The 20,250-nt window shown below is 37.9% G+C and overlaps 1 protein-coding gene and 1 pseudogene across 1 annotated transcript in view; one reads left to right on the top strand and one right to left on the bottom strand.

Annotated features, from left to right (window-relative positions):
* Nucleotides 1–20,250, top strand: part of HAO1 (hydroxyacid oxidase 1) — a 49,303-nt gene that overhangs the window by 5,421 nt on the left and 23,632 nt on the right. Inside the window, exons 2-3 of the mRNA XM_016140584.2 lie at nt 651–802; nt 17,688–17,943. Coding sequence (XP_015996070.1) covers nt 651–802; nt 17,688–17,943 — 408 coding nt within the window. The remainder of the gene's footprint in view (nt 1–650; nt 803–17,687; nt 17,944–20,250) is intronic.
* On the bottom strand, nt 8,776–8,894 carry LOC118610202 (annotated as a pseudogene).

The following is a 20,250-nucleotide window of genomic DNA, read 5'->3' as shown; positions in this document are numbered from 1 at the left end:
ACCAAATTGGAAACATCTCAAATGCCTCTGATCTGGGGAATGGTTAAACATACTGTGCTACCTTCATACAGTGGAATATTATTCATCAACCAAAAGGAGCAATCTACTGATGCCTGCTGCAACGTGCATGAATCTCACACTCATCCTGCTAAGTGAAAGAAGCCAGGCTCAAAGGCTACAGGCTATATGATTCCATTTATATGATATTGTTGTAAAGTAAATCTATAGGGATAAAAGAAAAAAAAAGATCAGTAGTTGTTAGGGGATTGGTGAGGGTTGAGTTTCACTACAATAGGAAATAGGGAATTGTTTTCAGTATGGTAAACTGTATTAGATCTTGACTGTTTTGGCAGTTATGGGACTGTGCATTTGTCAAAGCTCACAAACTTTACACTCAAATGGGCAAATCTACTGTATGTTAATTATACCTTATTAAGAACAATGGCTTGAAAAATCCATTATCATCATATTGCTAACTTTACATCTTAACAAGTGTTAAAATGACCTCTTTTCCTTTATCTTTATAAAGCAAGTTGCTTCATGGGAAAAATACAAGAATATATTCTCTTTTTAATTAAAATGGGAATGCCAAAGCTCTAGCTAAGCTTTTGAAATTTCAAAACTTTTTTTTTTTTTTTTTTTAATTCTAGATGGAAGCTGTATCCACGGATGCTCCGGAATGTTGCTGAGATAGACCTGTCGACTTCCATTTTAGGGCAGAGAGTCAGCATGCCAATATGCGTTGGGGCTACCGCCATGCAGCGCATGGCTCATGTGGATGGGGAGCTTGCAACTGTGCGAGGTAGGAGGAAGGTCCTCTCCCAGGACAGAAGTGGATACTATTTAGGGACTCACTTCTCTGTATGCATCAAGCAAACACTTCCCTGGCTGTTCTCACATTCACAGAAATTAAGTTCCTTGACTCTGCCATCAGAATGCCTGATCTTGCACATCCTGCTTCTCTACTTTCTAGCTGTATGACTCTGGAAAAGATACATTTTGTGCCTCGGTTTTATCAGGTGTAAAATGGGGAGAAAAATAGTACCTCCCTCCTTGGGTTCCTGTGAGGATTAAATAAGTTCACACATATTAAGTGCTTAAAACAGCACCCGGCACAGAGTAGTGCCTCAATAAATTTTAATTATTTTATGAGTGTTAGTATTAACACTGAAAAATTGACTCATCCAAAGTCATACAGCTAGGTAGTGGCAGAGGTAGGATTCACTCTCGTGGCTACCTTATTTCAAAGCCCTTCCTGCCTCCCCCAAACCTACGTTATTCTCTTAATGAAAGAGCAAATGCAGTGACCTGGTTGGTTGTGTTTTCTGCCATGATTTTGGGCCACTATTCTTTTTTACAGATGGATTATATTCCCAGTCAAGCATTTCCAACTGCCTAAGGGGGAGTGATGAGAGATTCAAATATGATGTAAAGAAATTCCTTATTAGGGCTAATTTATTAACTTTCCAGTTTCCTAGCAACTATGAACATTTGAGAGGGTATGCACGATGATCCGTCTCCCCACATTCTGCCTCAGAAACTTATATAAAAGTTGATAATGAATTCTATCAGACTTCTTTTGATGCTAAGCAGGGCAGGAAATTCAGGCCCAAAGAGCACACATTAAATACTATTTTAAAGTATTTTAGTTCTAAGAAATGAGGACCTTGTAGATTCACTTCCCTCCCTGAAACGTCTTCCACAGCATTCTGCCAGGAATATCAACATGACACGATAAGGTTGCCCTGAACAGACTTAGGTCAGTGCTTGGAGCCTCTTTAATTCTAGCAGTACATGCAGATAAGTGGTCTTGGGCCCCAGCCATTTCTTTATGGTAATTCTGAAATATGGGCAGGGAGAATAGAAAAAAAAAGGGGGAGGGAAGGGAGGAGAAATACTAAATGGATATCTGTCTGTTTAAAGTTAAGATAGTAGAGGCCTTCCCAAGCATGCCAGAGGCAGCAACCGTTAAAACAGAAGCAAACAAATCCACATAAAAAACCCTGAAACTTGCATGCTCTCAAATTTCTATAAAAAAATGAAAACAAATGGAAAACAAAAAAAATTGAAAAAATATGACACTGCAAAGGGTTAATGCCCTTTCTGTGTAAATAGCTCTTATATTTGAGTAAGAATATATAACAAAATAAATGAAAGTGTAAGTGGAAAAAGACAAATAGGAAATTTACAAATGGAGACATAAAAATGGCAAATAAACATGAAAAGTATTCAATTTCACTAACAAAAGTAAATTATAGCCATATGTTTCATTTTCTGAACATCAAATTAATATTTTAAAATTATACAGTATAATCAGGATAGAAGGAAATGTACATCTTCAAAACATGGGAAAAGTGTAAAGGGGAATAATCTTTTTAGAAAATAATTTGGCACTGTGTGCCAAAGCTTTAAAAATGTGAATTCTGTGTGATGCTGTAAATTGTCTTAGGAATTTGAAGAAAATATTATTTCGAGGAAAAACATTTCTGCAATCCATGCCTCTGTAATTTTAATATTGCAAAAAGGAGAGTGTGTTAAAAATAAGATAATTTTTAAAAAATCAGATTATAGAAAGAATATAGTAGTATAGAGAGATGTGATGATATAATAATTTTTTAAAAGCAGTTACAAACAATAGTAAGTTCCTAACATACATTTATTTTATTTTAGACTAAAGACTAAGAATGCAGACTACATTTTACAAGTGTTTATTTATAAATGATGGGATTACTCCTGACTTTATACTCTTATTTTTGGTCCATATTTATAAAATTTCCTTTGAATTATTTTATGAGAAGGAAACAATAAATACTAAATTTAAAAGAGAGAAAAATGGAAAAAAAGAAGATGAAGAGAATGGAAACGATGGAGAGGAAGTAAAAGAAGGCAGTAAGCAGAGCTCACTTGGTAAAACACCCTGAGCCTGAAAATTATGCACACACATATATAAAACTTTTTACTTTGTCTCATTTTTGACAAGTGTCACTGTCCCCAGTTTGTGGACAAAGAGCTAGAGTTCCAGAGAATCAGGTTTCCATAGCTAGCAAACAACAGGACTTACTCTCCACCTCACTTCTGATGATGCCAAGATCAGTGCTCCTTATTTGTGATGGGGGTGGTGTAGGAGAAAAATAAGAAAGCTTACTTAGGAACTAGGTAGGACTGTTCTATACAACATGAATTTCTCCGGGCACTTACCATGAGGCATTATGAAATCCTTATTGTATTGTAGTATTCCTTTACATTTATTTATCAAACACTTATAAAGCAATTATCATGTTCCAGGCACTATTTTAAGTACAAGTATTAAAGCATTTAATCCTCAGAGCAGCCCAAAGATGTAGTACTATTATTAAGTCCATTTTACACATGAGAAACTGAGGCCCACAGCAGATGAATAACTTGCCCAGGGTCACACAACTCAAAAATAATAAAGATGGGATTAAGACCCATGCAGTCTGGCTCCAGAGTCTGGGCTCCTATGCACCTTATGCAGCCTTTAATTTCCATAAAATCCTATAAAATATCATGAGGAGAAACCATTAATCTGTCAGTTATAATCTCCTAAATGTAATTAATTTATATTCATACAAACAGGCCCCCCAGAAGAGTGAGGTACTTGGTAGACACTGGGATAAGGCAGAACAAGGAAAACAAAGGTGTGGTCACACTGAGGGAATTGGCAATACCCTCAAGAATCTTAGATCCAGGATCTGGCACCTGTAAGGGCAGTGACGTCGCAGTTTATGTTTCAGATTTGTGGTACAACGTCCTTCGAGGATTTCAGCATTCTTACCATTTTCTGTATTCCATGTGCCCACCTATGGGGTTGATGGTCTATTTAATATTTAGATTAATGTTGAAACGGGTAATTAGCTCATAACAAAGAGTATCCCTGGGTTGGCATGTTTCGGTTGTGGGACAGATCGGTGACATGGAAGGAAAGGGTGTGTATCTGGAGCAGATGCTGTTGGTGCCCGGGGTGTATTCCCTTGTCACTTACCATTTGTACCAGAACCAGCAACTTTTCGCCAGATATTTTCTCTGGCAACAGAATGACAAATGTCAGGTAGGGTGGGTTGGGAGTGTGTTAATGGGAGGACTGCTCAGCCAATGATATATAGGAGCTGGTGAATAAATACTTGAGCTCTCTTTGATGAGGGTAACTGAAGCATTTCCGAGTACTGTCACCCAGTGTTCCCGAATGGGATTAAGCCCCAGTTGCCCTCAGACGTTACCTGCCCATTCATACGCCCTTCACTGACTGCCCTCCCATCCCTCTCTTTTCCTGCTCCTTCAATTTACCTTGTCATCATTCCCCCAAAAAGACTTGAACTTATATCTTTGTCCCATTGTTGGCTTTTGGTAGGATGCAAACCAAGACAATGTCTAACTGAAGAGTATATATAGCTGCAGGCAAATTTAAGAGTGTGAGAGCATTCACCTTTGGTAGAGACTGCTTTCTTTGCTCAAAACTCAGTAAGTCAATATGGAATTATGTAGCAGATATTTGATTTACTCTGTTGTTTCAAAATATGGAAATTGTCTCAAGCAAGCCTGATCCTTGGGGAGATTGTGAAATCTATGGACCTTGTTGTAGAGGTTTTTTTCCTCCACCTCCCTAATTATCTGGCCCTTAATCAAGGTTTCCTATTTCTAGGGTCTTTGTCTTTAGCGAGAAGGGGCCACGTTCAGAGGACAGGGGTTACTGAGCAGTTCTCTCTGGAGAAAGTATCCCCATCAGCCTAGTCAGTAAGTATAGGTGAGGGTTATTTAAATACCCAGAGAATGATCTGGCCTGAATAATTAAAATGGGCATCTAGAAAGTTCTGGAAGTTGCTGCGGTTCTACAGTCTCGCTTTCACAGTTGGCTCTCCAGACTGGATCACGGGGCTCTACTTCAAGGATCTTCGGGCCTTGCTTCTCACTACTGTGGGGCACTTCCTCAACATAAACTGGGCCCAAGAACAGAGCTTTACTTTTTTACACAGCTGCGTGGTTATAAAGTGACCAATAGAGCTACTCTTTTTTCATTTTCAGGATGGCCAAATAAAATACAGGGAGCCAGTTATATGTGAACTTCAGATAAACAAAAATTATTTATAATTGGGTGTGCTGTATGTTTATTTGCTACATCTGGCAGCCCTAGTTAAATAAGAGCTCTTACCTTTAGGGGTTCTTATGAGGATTACATGAGATAAATGCTAGGAAAATCTTCCCAAAATGAGTATGATTTTATTTACTCCTCAGAGTCTGGAGTCCCCGAAATCTTTCTCTTCTCTACATGAAAAGCCACGTTCAGAAAAGTATACTCCATTAAGACCTTAGTGGAAATGAAAATTACTCTTTACTAAGGAACCTTAAAAAATGGCTTTAGGGTCAGGCTGATAACAGTATTCAGATAAAAGTATCCAGAGAAGGATGAAGTTAAGAAGGCATCAATGCCAGCTCAGTGGTGGAGATTAGCAGACCTGAGATTGCAGGTTCCATCAAAAGGGGGACAGTTTGACACTCGCCAACTGTTACCCCAAGGGAGTGAGCATGTGGGATGCTAAATCTTCACAAATTTTAAGAGATGTCAGAAACCTTTATTTTTATGTGCAATCTACTGGTTTTTAAATGTTGGCAAATAAATCAAAATTCTCTAAAACACTGTTTGGGGCAAAAATGTATGGGCCAAAACAAATACTTTTGTGGGCTACAGCTGTCCCATGGGCTGTCCGGCTGGAACATCTGATTTATGTGAAAATTCACCACTAACTAGTTTCACTTCATGTGGCAGGTCATTTTCACTCTCTAGGATTACGTTTCCTCAGTGATAGAGTGGGCTCTGCTGAAGCAAGATCAGTGATTTGCTTACCATGTCCCAAAGAGGGTGGGGTTATTCCCAAGGGTCTCAGGAAAATTAGGTGTGTCGCTGAGCACTCAGCGACTTGTGTTGCATGTTGCAGTTCTAAAAAGTTCTTTAAAGAAAGAGTCCTGCTGCTAAGACGAAAACAAAGGAAGAAAGCCTCCACTTGGGGAAAACTCAAAAAACAAAAACAGAAAATTCTAAACAGTAGTAGATGATCCTTATAACTTTTTCTATATATAGTTTTGTCCGCATTTAAAAATTATATTGAATACAAAAAGAGAGATCATTCAAAGTAGAGAACTGACTTTCCTTATATTTCTGAAATCTCATCTCTATTCTCTACCTTCTTTCTTTTATGCCAGCTCTTCTATGCCAGGCGGAGTAAGCATTCGCAGGCCTTCGACTTTCGTTTCTCATAGCTACATTCTCAGAATAGAAGAGAGCAAGCAGATAGGCATTTATCTCTGGATCTTCCTGAAAATATAAATAGGTGTTTAATAAATGCTACATAAAATTTGAAAAGTGATAGTCCGTGGAAAATGATGCTAGCCAACATTTGTTTAGCCATTAATGTGTGCCAGGCAATTCGAATTTATTAACTCATCTGCCCCTGACCACCATCTTACAGTGTGTGAGCCCAAAGCTGTAAGGATCTTTCTCCAGCTCCTGTGGATGTGGAAACCAAGGCTTGGAGAAGTTAAGTACGTTCCCCATGGTTATTGATAATGTATGCAAGGCTGTAATATCCTGCTCAGTTCCTGATATAGCCAAATGTCATTAACTGCAGCAAGAACCCTAAGGTAAATGCTATGCTATAGTCTTAGAGTATTAACTGCAAATGTTCTATGTTTTCACAGTTTTCTTCCTTCAGTTTTGAGAGGATGGAAGGAATAAGCCAAAGAATATGAAACTCATTAGGAAATGTGAAACTTTTGCAAAGCTCAGGAGCAGAAATTAAGGGGCTTGAATTTTAAACAAATGAAAATTAAAACTCTTAAGCTAGAAAAAAAAAGAAAACTGGAAAACACCAAATGGAGAGCAGCGTGCTGTACATCATGTTATGAATAAGAGATTTATTGCAGTAGATATTTAGTCAGCATTTTAATAATTGCAATTATAATATTTAAGCAGCCATATAAATGCTTCTGCTTATAATGGCACATTCATTTGAAACTATTAGATTGGGTTTTTTTATGTTTTAAGTTTTATCTTTCATATAAATTTCAAGGATGAATATAAAATAATTTCTACAAATATTTAAAATATTGAAGGAAAAAGCAACAATAAAAATAAACGCTAGCGGTATATAAAAGAAGTGGTCTTATTAGGTTAAATTTCTGTCTTGCCAGATAAGTAGAGCGCCTATAACTTTTCAAAGAACCGATGAATAAAATGCCTACTGTTCACTGAGGCTTTTAGGACATTATCATGGAAATCTCTCTGGTTTTACACACAGTGGCTGTAATAAAATTTTATTTCATCCTCCATGGAGCTAAATTAGCTATTTTGCTCCATTTAAACATGGAAAGTGAAAAAGAAAGAGAAAAAGATTAAATATTCATTTATCCTTTTGCTTCTGACTTGTTATATGGACAAGTGCCACATGAGGGAGTGCTGGGACCTCAAATAGAGAAAAATTAAAACTCACCTAATGTGTTCCAGGAATGCTCAGAGTATTAGCAAATTCTTATTAAACTGTCAGAAGAAAAAAAAAAAGATTTTAAAAGAAATTCCTGCCCCTGGATGCAATTAGAGGCTACCACACAGGATTCAATGGGCCATAAAACCATTAAATCTAAACACTTTCTTTTTGAGCCTAAAAGGCCAGAACATTCCAAAGTGAAGTTTCAGGACCGAGCTGTGACTTGACCGCCTATTAAGGTACAGGTGGAACAGATTGCAGAGTAGCACAAAGAGGCATACAGACCCCAAAGAACTGAATGAGGGTGTAGGCGAGAGCTTTAGCTGTTGAATTTTCTGGATTTTCCGAGATTAAGTGATCAACCTTAACATTGAGTGAAAGACCATTCAGCAAGAAAAATTGTCACTTCCTTTGCTCCAGACCCAAACGATGTATTTTTGAAAGCTTTATTGATTTATATATTTATGTGATCTACTGGGTGACCGAGTAGATATATGTTTCAGCATAACTATGAGGAAAATATCCCCATTATTCTTGATTTTACCTAAATCCAGGAAAAGCACCCAATTTGCTTTAAATGAAACTTTTACTCTTTCTGAAGTGAGTGTCTTTTATGCACCAGGAGCTTGAACTTTGCATTCCTATCATTAATCCTCACAATAGACCTTCAAGGTGATTATCATTTATCATTCTCCTCACACTGACATGAAAGAGGATACCCTTGACCAAGGTCTAGAGCTGGTCAATGGTTAAGATAGGGTTTGAGCTATTTCACTTTGGAGTGCAACCCAGTTATTTGTCTCTGTTCATTATTTCATCCATTTTTACTAAAATGAAACAAAAGTAAGAAGGAATGAAAGAGAAAGGACAGTTCACTTAAACCTTTTCCAAATTATATCAGTTAAACATTTGAAAGGTAATACCTCTTTGGATCATTGTAGTAAAGAAAAAAATCAATTTACACCTTTTCTCACCTTTATTTTCAACCCACTTCGGCTGTTTTATGTTTCGAGCCTTCTTTTCCAGCAAAGTCAATGGACGTGCTCTTTCTGCATACACACTCACCACATTATATATACATATACATATTAAAAATTGTGGACCTTTACAAATATGCATAGATGTATTATACATAATGTATAATTCATATCTAACATTTTTTAAATGATATATTCAGTAGTTTTAAAATTTATTTATTTTTTAGGCAAGGAACCCTTGGTTGACCTCACAGATTACAAGGACCTTATCAGCTTACAATCTTTTATTTTTTAATTTTTTAAACCTATAGCACCTGGTTTTCCTAGGTGGTCTCCCATCCAAGTACTAACCAGGCCCAACCCTGCTTAGCTTCCGAGATCAGACAAGATTGGGCTTATTCAGGGTAGCATGGCTATAAATGGATTCAGTGTTTAAATCACCTTGCAATGAGACAAACTTCAAATCAAAAATAGCTATTAAATTAGACTCTAGCTATGTAAAAGACCAACATTATATGTTATGATTTCTAAGATATTGCACCATAATTTAAGCTATTGGGCAGCTTTCTTGAGGGCATGACATTGCTTCTTCTCGAAATATTAGTGTTCCTGATGACTTAAAGTGTGATAGTGAGAAATGAGAAGCTCACGTGTATCCCAGTGCTGAGGTTGTTAAACTGAGGGAAGTTGATCGAAGTCATCATGTGCAAACTTGACATTTCTTGAAACCCTTTTAAAAGGCATCTTGTGGTGTGGTCTCCATGCGATCCGCCAGTTATGCTTGGACCTGACAACTCAGTAAAATGGCAGAATAATAACCTGGAATCATTACAGTACAGCTAATATTTTAGTCTATTGCAGAGTTCTGCCCCAGAGATAAAGTGGAAGCAAGGAAGGGGAACTAAGATGTCACTGGGATTGACTGCTCCCTGAAAATATTCAGTAAAAAAGTTCTCGAGATGTAGCGACAACATGATCACTTGTGACCTTACTACTCCAAATTCAGACAAGGGACCATCATGAAAGCGCTTGAAAGTTGAAGTCTGGTTTCCTGGCCTTTCTTGGCAGTGTTTAAATTGGTTAAGTTCCACAAATAGTAAATTAAGATTTGTTTGACTGTTCCTAAATATTTCAAGCATAATTGTAGTGCAAGTTTTGTTCTTTTTGATTATCGACCTCAGAACATTCTTTTTCAGAGTAATCTCAGTGGTAATTTTAGACAGTTATAGCATAATGTTTGTTGTGTCTTTAACAAACCTGTATCATGATAATTCTTGTGCAAAGAAAGGTTAACACAGTCAATGAATGTGAGGGTGCACATTTATGCAAACATTTCAGGGTGTAAGATCCTGAGTTTAGAACCACACAACTTTTTGGTACTTTAGTATTGCATATTTTCCCTATTACATAATGACTTCCTGAACAGATGACAAAATGCATTTTCTTAAAATTTCAGCACAGCTGTTTTGGTGACTCAGTTTTACAGGAGCTTTTTAATCAAATGCACCTCAAAAAAAAAAAACTTGAGGCCCTTTGAATATATTACCCCTTTTCTTTCAAACATATAAGTTTGGAAACTTAACTCACCTTCTCCCTAAAAGAGAGCTATTTTCAAAGAAATCATTTGGACCTAAAGTGGCACGTTGCTTCATTGTTCATTGTCTCACATGAATTTATGTTCCAAATAATAGACATCTGCTCCCACTGATAACTAACATATTTTCCTCTGATGCTGTCATAGTGGCTGTGGATGAACATCATTCTCAACTGCATTATAATTCCCTTCCTTGTCAATCCTGTCATGGTGAACTTTAGTCTTACTTGATGATTCAGCATCTTATTTATTTGTGTAAGACTGTTGGACCTGACATTAAACATTTGGAAGCTATTTTACAATTGGCAAATTGTGCCTTCTTAGTTTTGGGTAACCTCTCTCTCGTCTTCCTCATCTTCAGCCATTTTATTTTTATTTTGTCATTTATTTTTGCTTCTAATCTAAAATCTAGGAAGCTGGGCAAATCCTAGATAAGCAACCTTTTAAAATACATCTGATAATATTTAAGTGTGCCGAGGGACTGTTACTATAACACAATTTAATGCCTTGACTTTAAAACTGGTAAGAGATGAATGCATAAGAAAATGGCAAAAGAATCTGCACCTCTCTCTAGAGGAACACCAGTGAAGAAGAAAGACAGATTTATCATCAGGATGTGACTAGCAGTTGGCAAGCTAGGCACCAGCCACTACCCATCCTACTAAAAGAAGCATCTGAAAAATGCAAAGGAAAAGGCTTGCAGAAATGACTGACTCAGTGGGTTGTAGATTAACCACACCCTATAGATCTCTGAATGGTCTTCTGGAAACTTGTCACACCTACAGGAGAAAGGATCTGTAAATACATAGGACTGATGGTCTGGAAATTCCTTTCCCCTTATAAGCCCCACCTGAAACTCCCTCTCCCATCCTGGGTCAGGAAGTGCACGTAGACCCTCAGACAAAGGAATCACATGCCCCTTGCATGGAACACTACCGGGGTATATAAGCTGTGAGAAATCTAACCAGAATGAGCTCATGCCTTTTGCCTCACGAGCTCCGCCAGTTTAATAAACTCTCCTTCCTCTAACAAAGTTGTCTGAGAGTCCAGATTCCTCTGACGGATGTTGCTTCCTGCAACACTACCACCACTGATGCATTTCTCCCTCCCATTTTCTATAAGGTCCTGTCTTTCGTCAGGCCATCAGATATTTCCCTTAACTTGGGATGAGTCCTTGTGAAAGAAAACATCTACCTTGTTCTCAAATTACAGTTCACGAAACAAAAGCATCAGTAACATTGGAGAGCTTGTTAGAAAAGCAGAATCTCAGGTCTCACCCTAGACTTACTAAATCAGAATCTGACTTTTATCAACGTCCTCACATGATTTCTGTGCACACCAAAGCTTGAGAAGCACTGAAAAGAGACTGGAATGAAAGTTCCTGTTGCTTCCCAGTCAAAGGCATCATCGTTCAAATCCTCAAAGATAAAAGGGTGTTAGATAGAGCATAAATAGCATTTCCATCTGAAGACCCTCTAAGATCTGAGAGCCAGCTGATTTCAGGACAACTGCCTGAAATGCAGCAGGAAGTAAGAAGCAGACTAGATAAATGAGAGAGGTGTGTACAAAGTAGCTGTCAATTAAGGAACTGGGATGGGCAGGCTTAGTGTCAGTCTCTTAAAACTTAATAATAGTTTTCCTATCTTCTTTCTTCCATGTCCAGATTTCCTAGATCAGAAAGAAATATTCCATTAAGGCTTGGAGTAAAGTAAAAACCTGCCAAAATCTAGAAGCACAATTGGATTTCTTAGCCATAGGAAGGATTCTGCCAGTTCATGCTGTTTTGCAGAGTTATTTACCTGCTCTAGCCCATTTGAATCACTGTACATTGAAGCTTCAGATATGTATCAACCCCACAGGTGGCTGCATTTATATCTAATATGAGTTGATGTAAACTTCTGTAGTGGATTACAGGTTTCATAGAATAGAAAATTGAGTAAACTCTCTTTTGAATGGCGGTTTGGGATTGCTGAACTACACTGGATCTTAAGCCAGATTATTAATGCAGTTTAATGCCTTGCAGCATTTCCCTACCCTCGGGCATGCGATGTAACTCTAATAAGAACCTTTATTGTGAGTGAGTCTGAGGGTAGTTTTTACTCTTTTAAACATGCACCAACATTTCCCATTCTCCCACAGCCCTTTTCAGAATGGGGGGAGGGGTTAGGGGTGATAGTTAACAATGGCATTAATCTCATTTATTTCCACGCACTTATACTTGTGATTGTATTGCACATGAAGGAGTTATTGAGTCAGCTTCAATTCCAACCCTTTGAATGAGTGACGTCCACAATGTCCTGTCCTCAACAGCCCTGCTCAGCTCCTGTAGATGTACACCTATGGCTTGTTCTCTGCTCTTCCTCAGTAATTGTTTGAATGCTTTCTGATCTGGGGTTCTCACCTTTCAACACTCTCTTTTTTCATCTTAGACTATCTTCATAGAGTTTTCAAAGTAAAAGAAAGAAAAAAAGAATAAGAAAATGCGTAAGTGGTTTAACCATTGCCTTCTGCTGTCCATTGTGAAGGTCTAATGTACATGTGCTCTGGTCCATGGCATTGCCATCACCAAACACCTAAGAAATGTGAGTGCCCCAGTGGGGAAATGAAAGAATAGGGAACAAAAAAGTAGTGAGAATTTATATTTTTTTCTTTCAGGTATTATTGTTTGATGGATGGACTAGGCAAATACTGACAGCCCTTTAGATCTACCCTGCAGTTCCTTCCATGGAAATCTGTAGACAAATAATGGGTAGGGGAAAAAAGTGGGGAAAGGCATTTTTTTTTAATTGCAATTCTTAGATTATTTGCTGTTGTCTTGTCCTTGGTTTTTCAATGGAATGTGTACCCTGGTAATGTAGAAATTATCTCCTTTGATATTCTTTCCCTGTATAGGACCTATCAGGGAGTTCCTTGGCCTGGAAAAAAATTACTCTATTTTTCATAGCTTTCTTCCTTAGGGTAGGGTAGTAAGCATTTCACAATATATTTGCAAGAGAAAAGAAGAATTGGTGTCTTGAGCAGCAAAACCATTGCAGAGGAAAGCTGAATGGGGAGAAGATTATAAATAATGATGTTGAGAAATCCAGGTCCTTGGTAAAATAAGGAAAATTTTAAAAGCTTTCTAGAACTTCTTTTTCCAAATAGTATTAGGTATTCTTTCACATAACCCTTTACATTTGCATGGCTTCAGAGTTTATACAGAAAATGTTCATGAACATTGTCTTAGTGGACTATTTGGCAATGCTAAGAGTAGACAGGGCAGCATCTGTGTTTATAGCTGTTTTTCAGACAAAATGTACCTTGTGGATGGCAAGGCTGGGACTGTAGTCCAGGCCTTCTGAGTCTCAATTCATTATACCCTATTGTCTTTCTGAGATAAAGATATTACCTCCTGGGTTATACATATAGCTCACTTTTGATGCTTTAATGCCTGAGACCTTACTAGTGTCTCTTTTAGTGATTAGGTGTGTTATGCATTTTTCTTATATCACTTGCATAACATATTACTGTCACCTCTAAATAAAGAAGATAAAGAAATGTCAAATACAATCTGAATATGTCATGTAGAGCATTGAAAGTTTAGGTATCTCTCTTCAAAGTTATATTTTAGGGATGACAAAAGAAGGGATGAGAAAAGTATGGAAACTAAGAAAATAGAGTCCTGTCATATGGCATCAATGTTTACTTAACTGTATAAGCTCTTGGATATGCCATCTAAGATACATAGATTTGGATCAACATTAGGGACCTTTATCATGGGCAAGAGCCAAGTCTTGTCTTTATAGTAATATCACCTCAGAGGCGATCTCCAATTTGCCAGCAGTTGCAAGAATGCAAATTGCATCAGTCTTCTGTTACTGCCCCACAAATTTGGAACAGGACCCCAAGCAAGTTGACTCCTGTCATTGGAAAAATAAAATGGAAGTTAATACTTTTCAGAGCAGGAGGTCAGAGTTTCATTGTAGAAAATGAATAAGGAGAGAAAACAGATTTCAGAAAACATTAGTGCTTTCAAACACTGGAGTAGGATAACGCTCATTAGAATTTCTGAACAAAGTCTGACAATGCTAGATCATTTATAAAATTTAAAAGCTTGTCATTTTTGTCCCCAAACGAGTGATGTGAACTAGAAGGGTATATGTTTATACCCTTCAAACACAGGTGACATTTGAAATATTTAGCAACCAGTACAGTGAAGCACTTTGACCAATAAGAAGAGATGCTCAGATGCTGTCTCTGGTGCCGTGACGGGGTTCTCAATGTCCCCAGCTCTGCCAGGCATTAACATTTACATTGCTGGATTTAGGGGAATGGGCCAGGGAATCCTTGGGAAGAGACAGGAATGATGACACATTGAAGGGACTCTGGAGCGGGTATTTGCTTCAGAGCCATGGTAATTTCCCGATTGGAATTCAAGTATTTCAATATCTTAACGAGCAGAATAGTCATTCTGATATGTACCAACTTAATCTTAGATCTGCCCTTAGGCAAATTTATGATTATCTATCAGAATGGCTCTTGCAAACTGCTGGGCTCCCTTATCTCATTTTCACATAAAGGTGTTCTGAAAACAATGGATATATTCACCAATGATTTTCCTATATCACCACAAATAATCACAAGTGAATGGGAATCACAGTGATCAGTAATATATGTTCCAAGGAGCATGAAGCCTTCAAAGTTTCCCTTCTGTTTTCTTCTGGGAGTAATATCTTAGCCTCGACTCATAGTATGTCAGCACAGACTCCGATATCCCCCCTGCATCCAGGGAGAGAGTCTCATTAAATTCATTAAATTACCAAATATTTATTGAATGCCTACAACTGGGAAGAGCTATACCTTAGAATTTTGAGGGGCCTTCATTCAAAAATTTCAGCCTCGTATGATTTAGTCATTGGAAAATAAATATTTAACAACTGTAACATCAAGAGCCATTAGTATCAGAGCCGAAAGACTCAGGAAATAGATGGCCTGGCCTGGCCTTGCTTTTCTCTGGACATATATACCGAGAGATGTGGGCAAAATGTTTGAGAACTGACATCCCCTCCAAGTATTGTGGTTTAGGTAAAATAGATATGATTGATGCATTGGTGTGTAGCATTTTAACAGCGTGTATGGAATGCCTAGATATTTCTTATGAATTAAAGAAGATCTTTTTGAGGATTTTTGATCCTTACTGGCAGAGCTGTTACTTGCCTCCATGATGCCCTTTTATAAGCTACAAGATAGTGCCTTATCATCTTATGATCCTTCTAGCAGGACCATTTTGTGTGAACAACACTCTGTACCTATAGTATGTGCAAGGCCTTTTCCACTGGTTTCCAGGTTTCCATAACTTCCCAGACCTGTTGGCATGATAATGTCCCTCAGACATGTGGCAACCCTGCTCTCTTGGGTGTCATGGCCTTGAGGCTTGGAGGAGTGCGTTTACCTGTGTTTGATACCAGGAGAGTCTTTTGGGCATCTGGGAGTTCTAGAAAGATCATTGCTCTGGGAGAGTGGTCAGATATGCTAGGTTCTTCTCCCACTCTGCTGCCCATCTTTGTGTGACCTTTGTTAGGTCACACCCTCCTCAGGACATAATTTCTTTGTGGTAAATTGATGGTTAGGTGATTCTGACGGAACAATCAGTGTCACCCTGGTGCTCCTATCTAACAGCAGTAGATGGCCTGGAGCTAACTTCCGTATTTACAAATCTTAATGAAGATCAGTCAATGGTCCAGATGTTCATATGTGTTATTACTTAATAAAATGTGGTTTGTTGAACAACATTTTACCAGCCATGAGTCCCTATGAGAGAAAGTCTAGAAAGAATATTCAGAGAGAACAGATTAGTGACTGGTAGATAATCTCTGGGTCAATATAATCTCCAGATAAGCTTCTTTATCTGGGCTATGGCCTGAAGAACAGGGATGGAAAACACCTTCAAAGGCTTAGGAAAAGTAACATTTATCAAAAAACAAAATCCATTTTACTGCCATTTGAAATTTGCATTTTACTATCAAAGGATAATGCTACTAGTTAAAAAGTCAAAATACAGTCTTCAGACTAGCAGTGTCACCCAGAGCAGATTGGAAAGATAAGTTCTTGGTCCCCAACTCAGATCTACCAAATCAGAAACTCTGGGGTTGGTTTTTACAATCTGTATTTTCACAAACACTCCAGGAGATTTGGCCGTCCGCTAAAGTTTGAGAAGGATGGAAGCTTTTTAACCTCTCAAAGTTGCTTTATAAACAAAATATCACTTGATTCTCATCATCACCTTATGAATGTCACTTAGACAACTACTTTTACTCTTATTTAATATATGGTAGACACGTAGAGTCGAATGACCCAGGGTCATATAGTCAGTTTTATATATTAATTATTTAACTCTTGGCATGTTTGGTATATGGCATATAAACATTGTATCAGTTTCTCTCTGCTAAAGCTGACCCCAGTTTTACTACCTATTTTTGGATGAAAGCTTAAACCCATGTTCTTTCAAATTCTCTAAGTGGTTAGAGGCATCTACCTAATTTTTCATCTATTTGCTCATTTTTTGATATCTTGCTCAAAAGGATGTGAGGAAACTGCTGTCTAATTGGGATGTCTAGCATATCTATTTTATAAAGTTTTAAAATACCACATAAATAGAATACAACTTTAACAAAATTTTTAAAGATAAATTTCAAAAGTTAAAAAGGAAGAAAAAATTTAACACCCACAATTCTCCCACATATCATTGTAATTAATTTGTTTAGGTTCATATACCAATAATCACATTTATACAAATGTGGAGTCATTTTGTAGACTTTTTTGCTTCCTTAATTTATCTTGAACATCTTTTTTATTTTCATTAATATTCTTTTATAACTGTAATAGTCAGAAACAGAATATATAACATATATAGAGAGAAAGAGAGAGGAAGGATTTTCTATATCTATCATCTATCATCTATCATTATCATCTATTTATCTATGTCTGGTGGGTTAATTGTGGAGGCTGGCAAGTCCAGAATCTTCAGGGTAAGCTGGCAGAATGGAGACCCAGGGATGAGTTGATGTTGCAATTCAAGTCTGAAGACAAACTACTGATAGAAGTCTCTCTTCCTCAAGGAAGGTCAGTCTGTTTCTTAAGGCTTCAACTGATAGGATGAGGCCCATCCACAGTATAGAGGGTAATCTTCCTTACTCAAAATTTACTAGTTCAAATGTTAATTTCATCTAAAAATACCTTCACAATGGCATTTAGACATTTTTGAGCAAATATTTGGGTATCTATCGTGGCCTAGCCAAGTCGACACATAAAATTAATCATCACAAGCATATTACTTTTAATAGATGTGTGCATTTCATTTTATATATGAACTGTATTTCATCCAATCTATTAAGGTTAGACATTCAGATTGTTCTCCAATTTTTCACCTTACACATGGCATATCTTTGGCTATTTATCTCATTTTTGTCTTCAAGATCAATTCACAAAGTATGGAAAATAATGTGCATTTCTAACTTTATAAAGATTTGACTTCTTATTGCCAAATTGCCCTTGTAGATTTCTTTACCCCTTGAACTACAACCAAAGTTTTTGAAGTGGGGAAAATGCCAGGCTCACCTTGATCTTCCTTCTCTTCTTCAGCCTGCAGGTCACTGGGAACCGGCATGATGCTGAGCTCCTGGGCTACCTCTTCAATTGAAGAAGTGGCAGAGGCTGGTTACGAGGCACTTCGCTGGCTGCAACTGTACATCTACAAGGATCGTGAAGTTACCAAGCATCTAGTGCGGAGGGCTGAGCAGATGGGCTATAAGGCCATATTCGTGACAGTGGACACACCTTTCCTGGGCAACCGCATCGACGATGTGCGTAACAGGTTCAAGCTGCCACCCCACTTCAGGTAAGCATAGCTCTCTGATCCCCTGGGCCCCTGAGATAGTTTTCTAATTCTCTTTGCTCTAGTCATGAGCCTGCTCCAAGTGGGAGCCCTGGGGAATTACATCTTCACAGAATGTTGATCCTGAAGTATGGTTGAAAGGGATCTTGTCTAGAAATGATAAGGTACAGGTCCTAGAGATAGTGTCATTGTCAAATATCCACCTAATCTCCAATAAGTCACACCCCTTTTGTGGATGTCACATGCTCAAGCAATAAAACAGAAATAGGAATTGAGCATATACATATAAAAGTCAGATGAATTTATGTACCAGAGTACATTAAGGATTTTTACAAATATGAATGGCTATATATATACTTAATATAGCCCAAACAACAGTTTTATTGTGATCCTAATACCCTAGTTCTGTTGAAATCAAAGAGCTACCTTTTAACTTTATTTTTCATTGTATTTTGAAGAACTATAGCTAGGAAGATTGAAGAAAGCTTAAAGAGTAGAGACAAAAGAAGCTGCATATTTGATCCCTCATCTTCTACCTCTTCTTTCAGCAATATTTCTCTTTATTTGTGGATCAAAATTCATTCATTTATTTATTCAGTGGTTCATTCACTCATCTTAGCGAAAACAATATATCAAGTAATCTGTAATTGAACTATGATGGTGTTTTTAGGTCATTCAACTTGACCATTAGCAGGGAAGTCTCCTTTTTCCTGGAATAATTTAGGATTAGAGTCATCTTGAGTCAAAGCTGGGAATTCAGTGGAATTTACTGATAAAAACTCCAACCTCCCTAAGATAAAAACCTCTTTTCCCTTTTGATTTTTTCCTCCCTCCTAAATCTGCTCTTAGTTTTTTCATACTAACGTGTGGCTAATCTGCGATAACCTTCAGAGCTAAAAGCATTTGAACAGGAATCAAAATCTTAGTTTCAACAGAAGACAGTTTGATGATGATATTTCACAGCATACATGGGAGTATATGAAATGATGAGGGATGCCTTCCTGGGATCCTAGACCCATTTCACGTGGACCATTGCTTACTCTTTGTACTTATTAAGGTGACCCTTCTAAAAGATCTAAAATATGAAAGATTTAAAATCAAGTCAGCATTCCATATAAGGACAAGAAGATGGTTGGAAGCCGGGAATTCATAGAGGTTATAGAGTGGGATGTATCTCAACCATCACATAAGTCCCTATACAGCCTCATGTGTCACTTAACTGTCAGATAGCTCTTCTGGGTGTCTACCTGTTTGAGTATAAACTATTGTGCATAAAATCTTGCTGTTGAACCGGATGTAAACTAGCTGTGTGATTTTTATCTCTGTAATACTTCTGGTCAGGTTTAAGATAGTATTTGTACATGTAATACTTTCAGTGGCCAATAATAAGAGAAAGTGCTCCCCCTGTCAGACCTACCAGTAAACCTGCTCCATGTATGCCAGATACAGGATTACCAAAACACCCTGTGTTTCTAAGAAAACAAAAACAAAAGGTCCCTGACATAGTCCTGCTTCTTGCCAAATTCATCAGAAAGTAGATGGCTTCAAATTTCCCTAATATGAGATTTGTATTTACATTATTTCTCTGTTTTGATTACCTTATGTTTTAGACTTTCTAAAATAATTAGTTTCCCACTATTTAGGCTTCTGACAGGGAGCATTCCTCATTATTTCCTTTTGGCCATTCGAAAAGGAATTTGCTATTTTTCCCCCTCTGCCTGTTAATACTAGTAGTAACAACAACAATAACAATAAATAATACAGGAGGGTGGTTTTTTTGTTTTTGTTTTTATTTTTGTAGCTTAAGAAGCACTTTCTTGCTCTGCATAATGGAAGGTGTTCACAGTGGTATCTACTGAGATGGGGAGATGGCACAGTTTTTAAATTCTGGCTGGTATCTCTTACTCCTTTATTGCCAGGGCCACTCAGTCAGGAGCAGGAAGGTTGATTTGATTTTCTCCCTTTCCCATTGCTCCCGGGCTCCCATCCAGATGACACGAAAGACCATGAGACAAAGGCTCTTTTCAGCTGTCGATGTGCACAGCAGTGGCCACAGCTCCACAGCTTGTCACATCTCCCATCTGAAGATGATCAAAAAATGAGCAACACATCCAGATTACTGGGAACACAGGAAACACCCCACAGCCTAGTGCCCCTGGCCTCCAGAGCGCATGCTAGCCTTGTTTGTCCTAGAGAAATTCTGGACTGGCCAGCACCTTCTGGTCAGCTCCTCCGTGGTGGCCCACAGTTAGCAATCAAAGGCAGAGCACAATTATATGAGCCCTAGGCTTCCGCCTGAGGCCACATACA

This window comes from Rousettus aegyptiacus, unplaced genomic scaffold (assembly GCF_014176215.1).
Source record: "Rousettus aegyptiacus isolate mRouAeg1 unplaced genomic scaffold, mRouAeg1.p scaffold_m13_p_12, whole genome shotgun sequence".
NCBI classification, from domain to species: domain Eukaryota; kingdom Metazoa; phylum Chordata; class Mammalia; order Chiroptera; family Pteropodidae; genus Rousettus; species Rousettus aegyptiacus.
The sequence above is the reverse complement of the archived record's forward strand: the minus strand, read 5'-3'. Positions and strand labels throughout refer to the sequence as shown.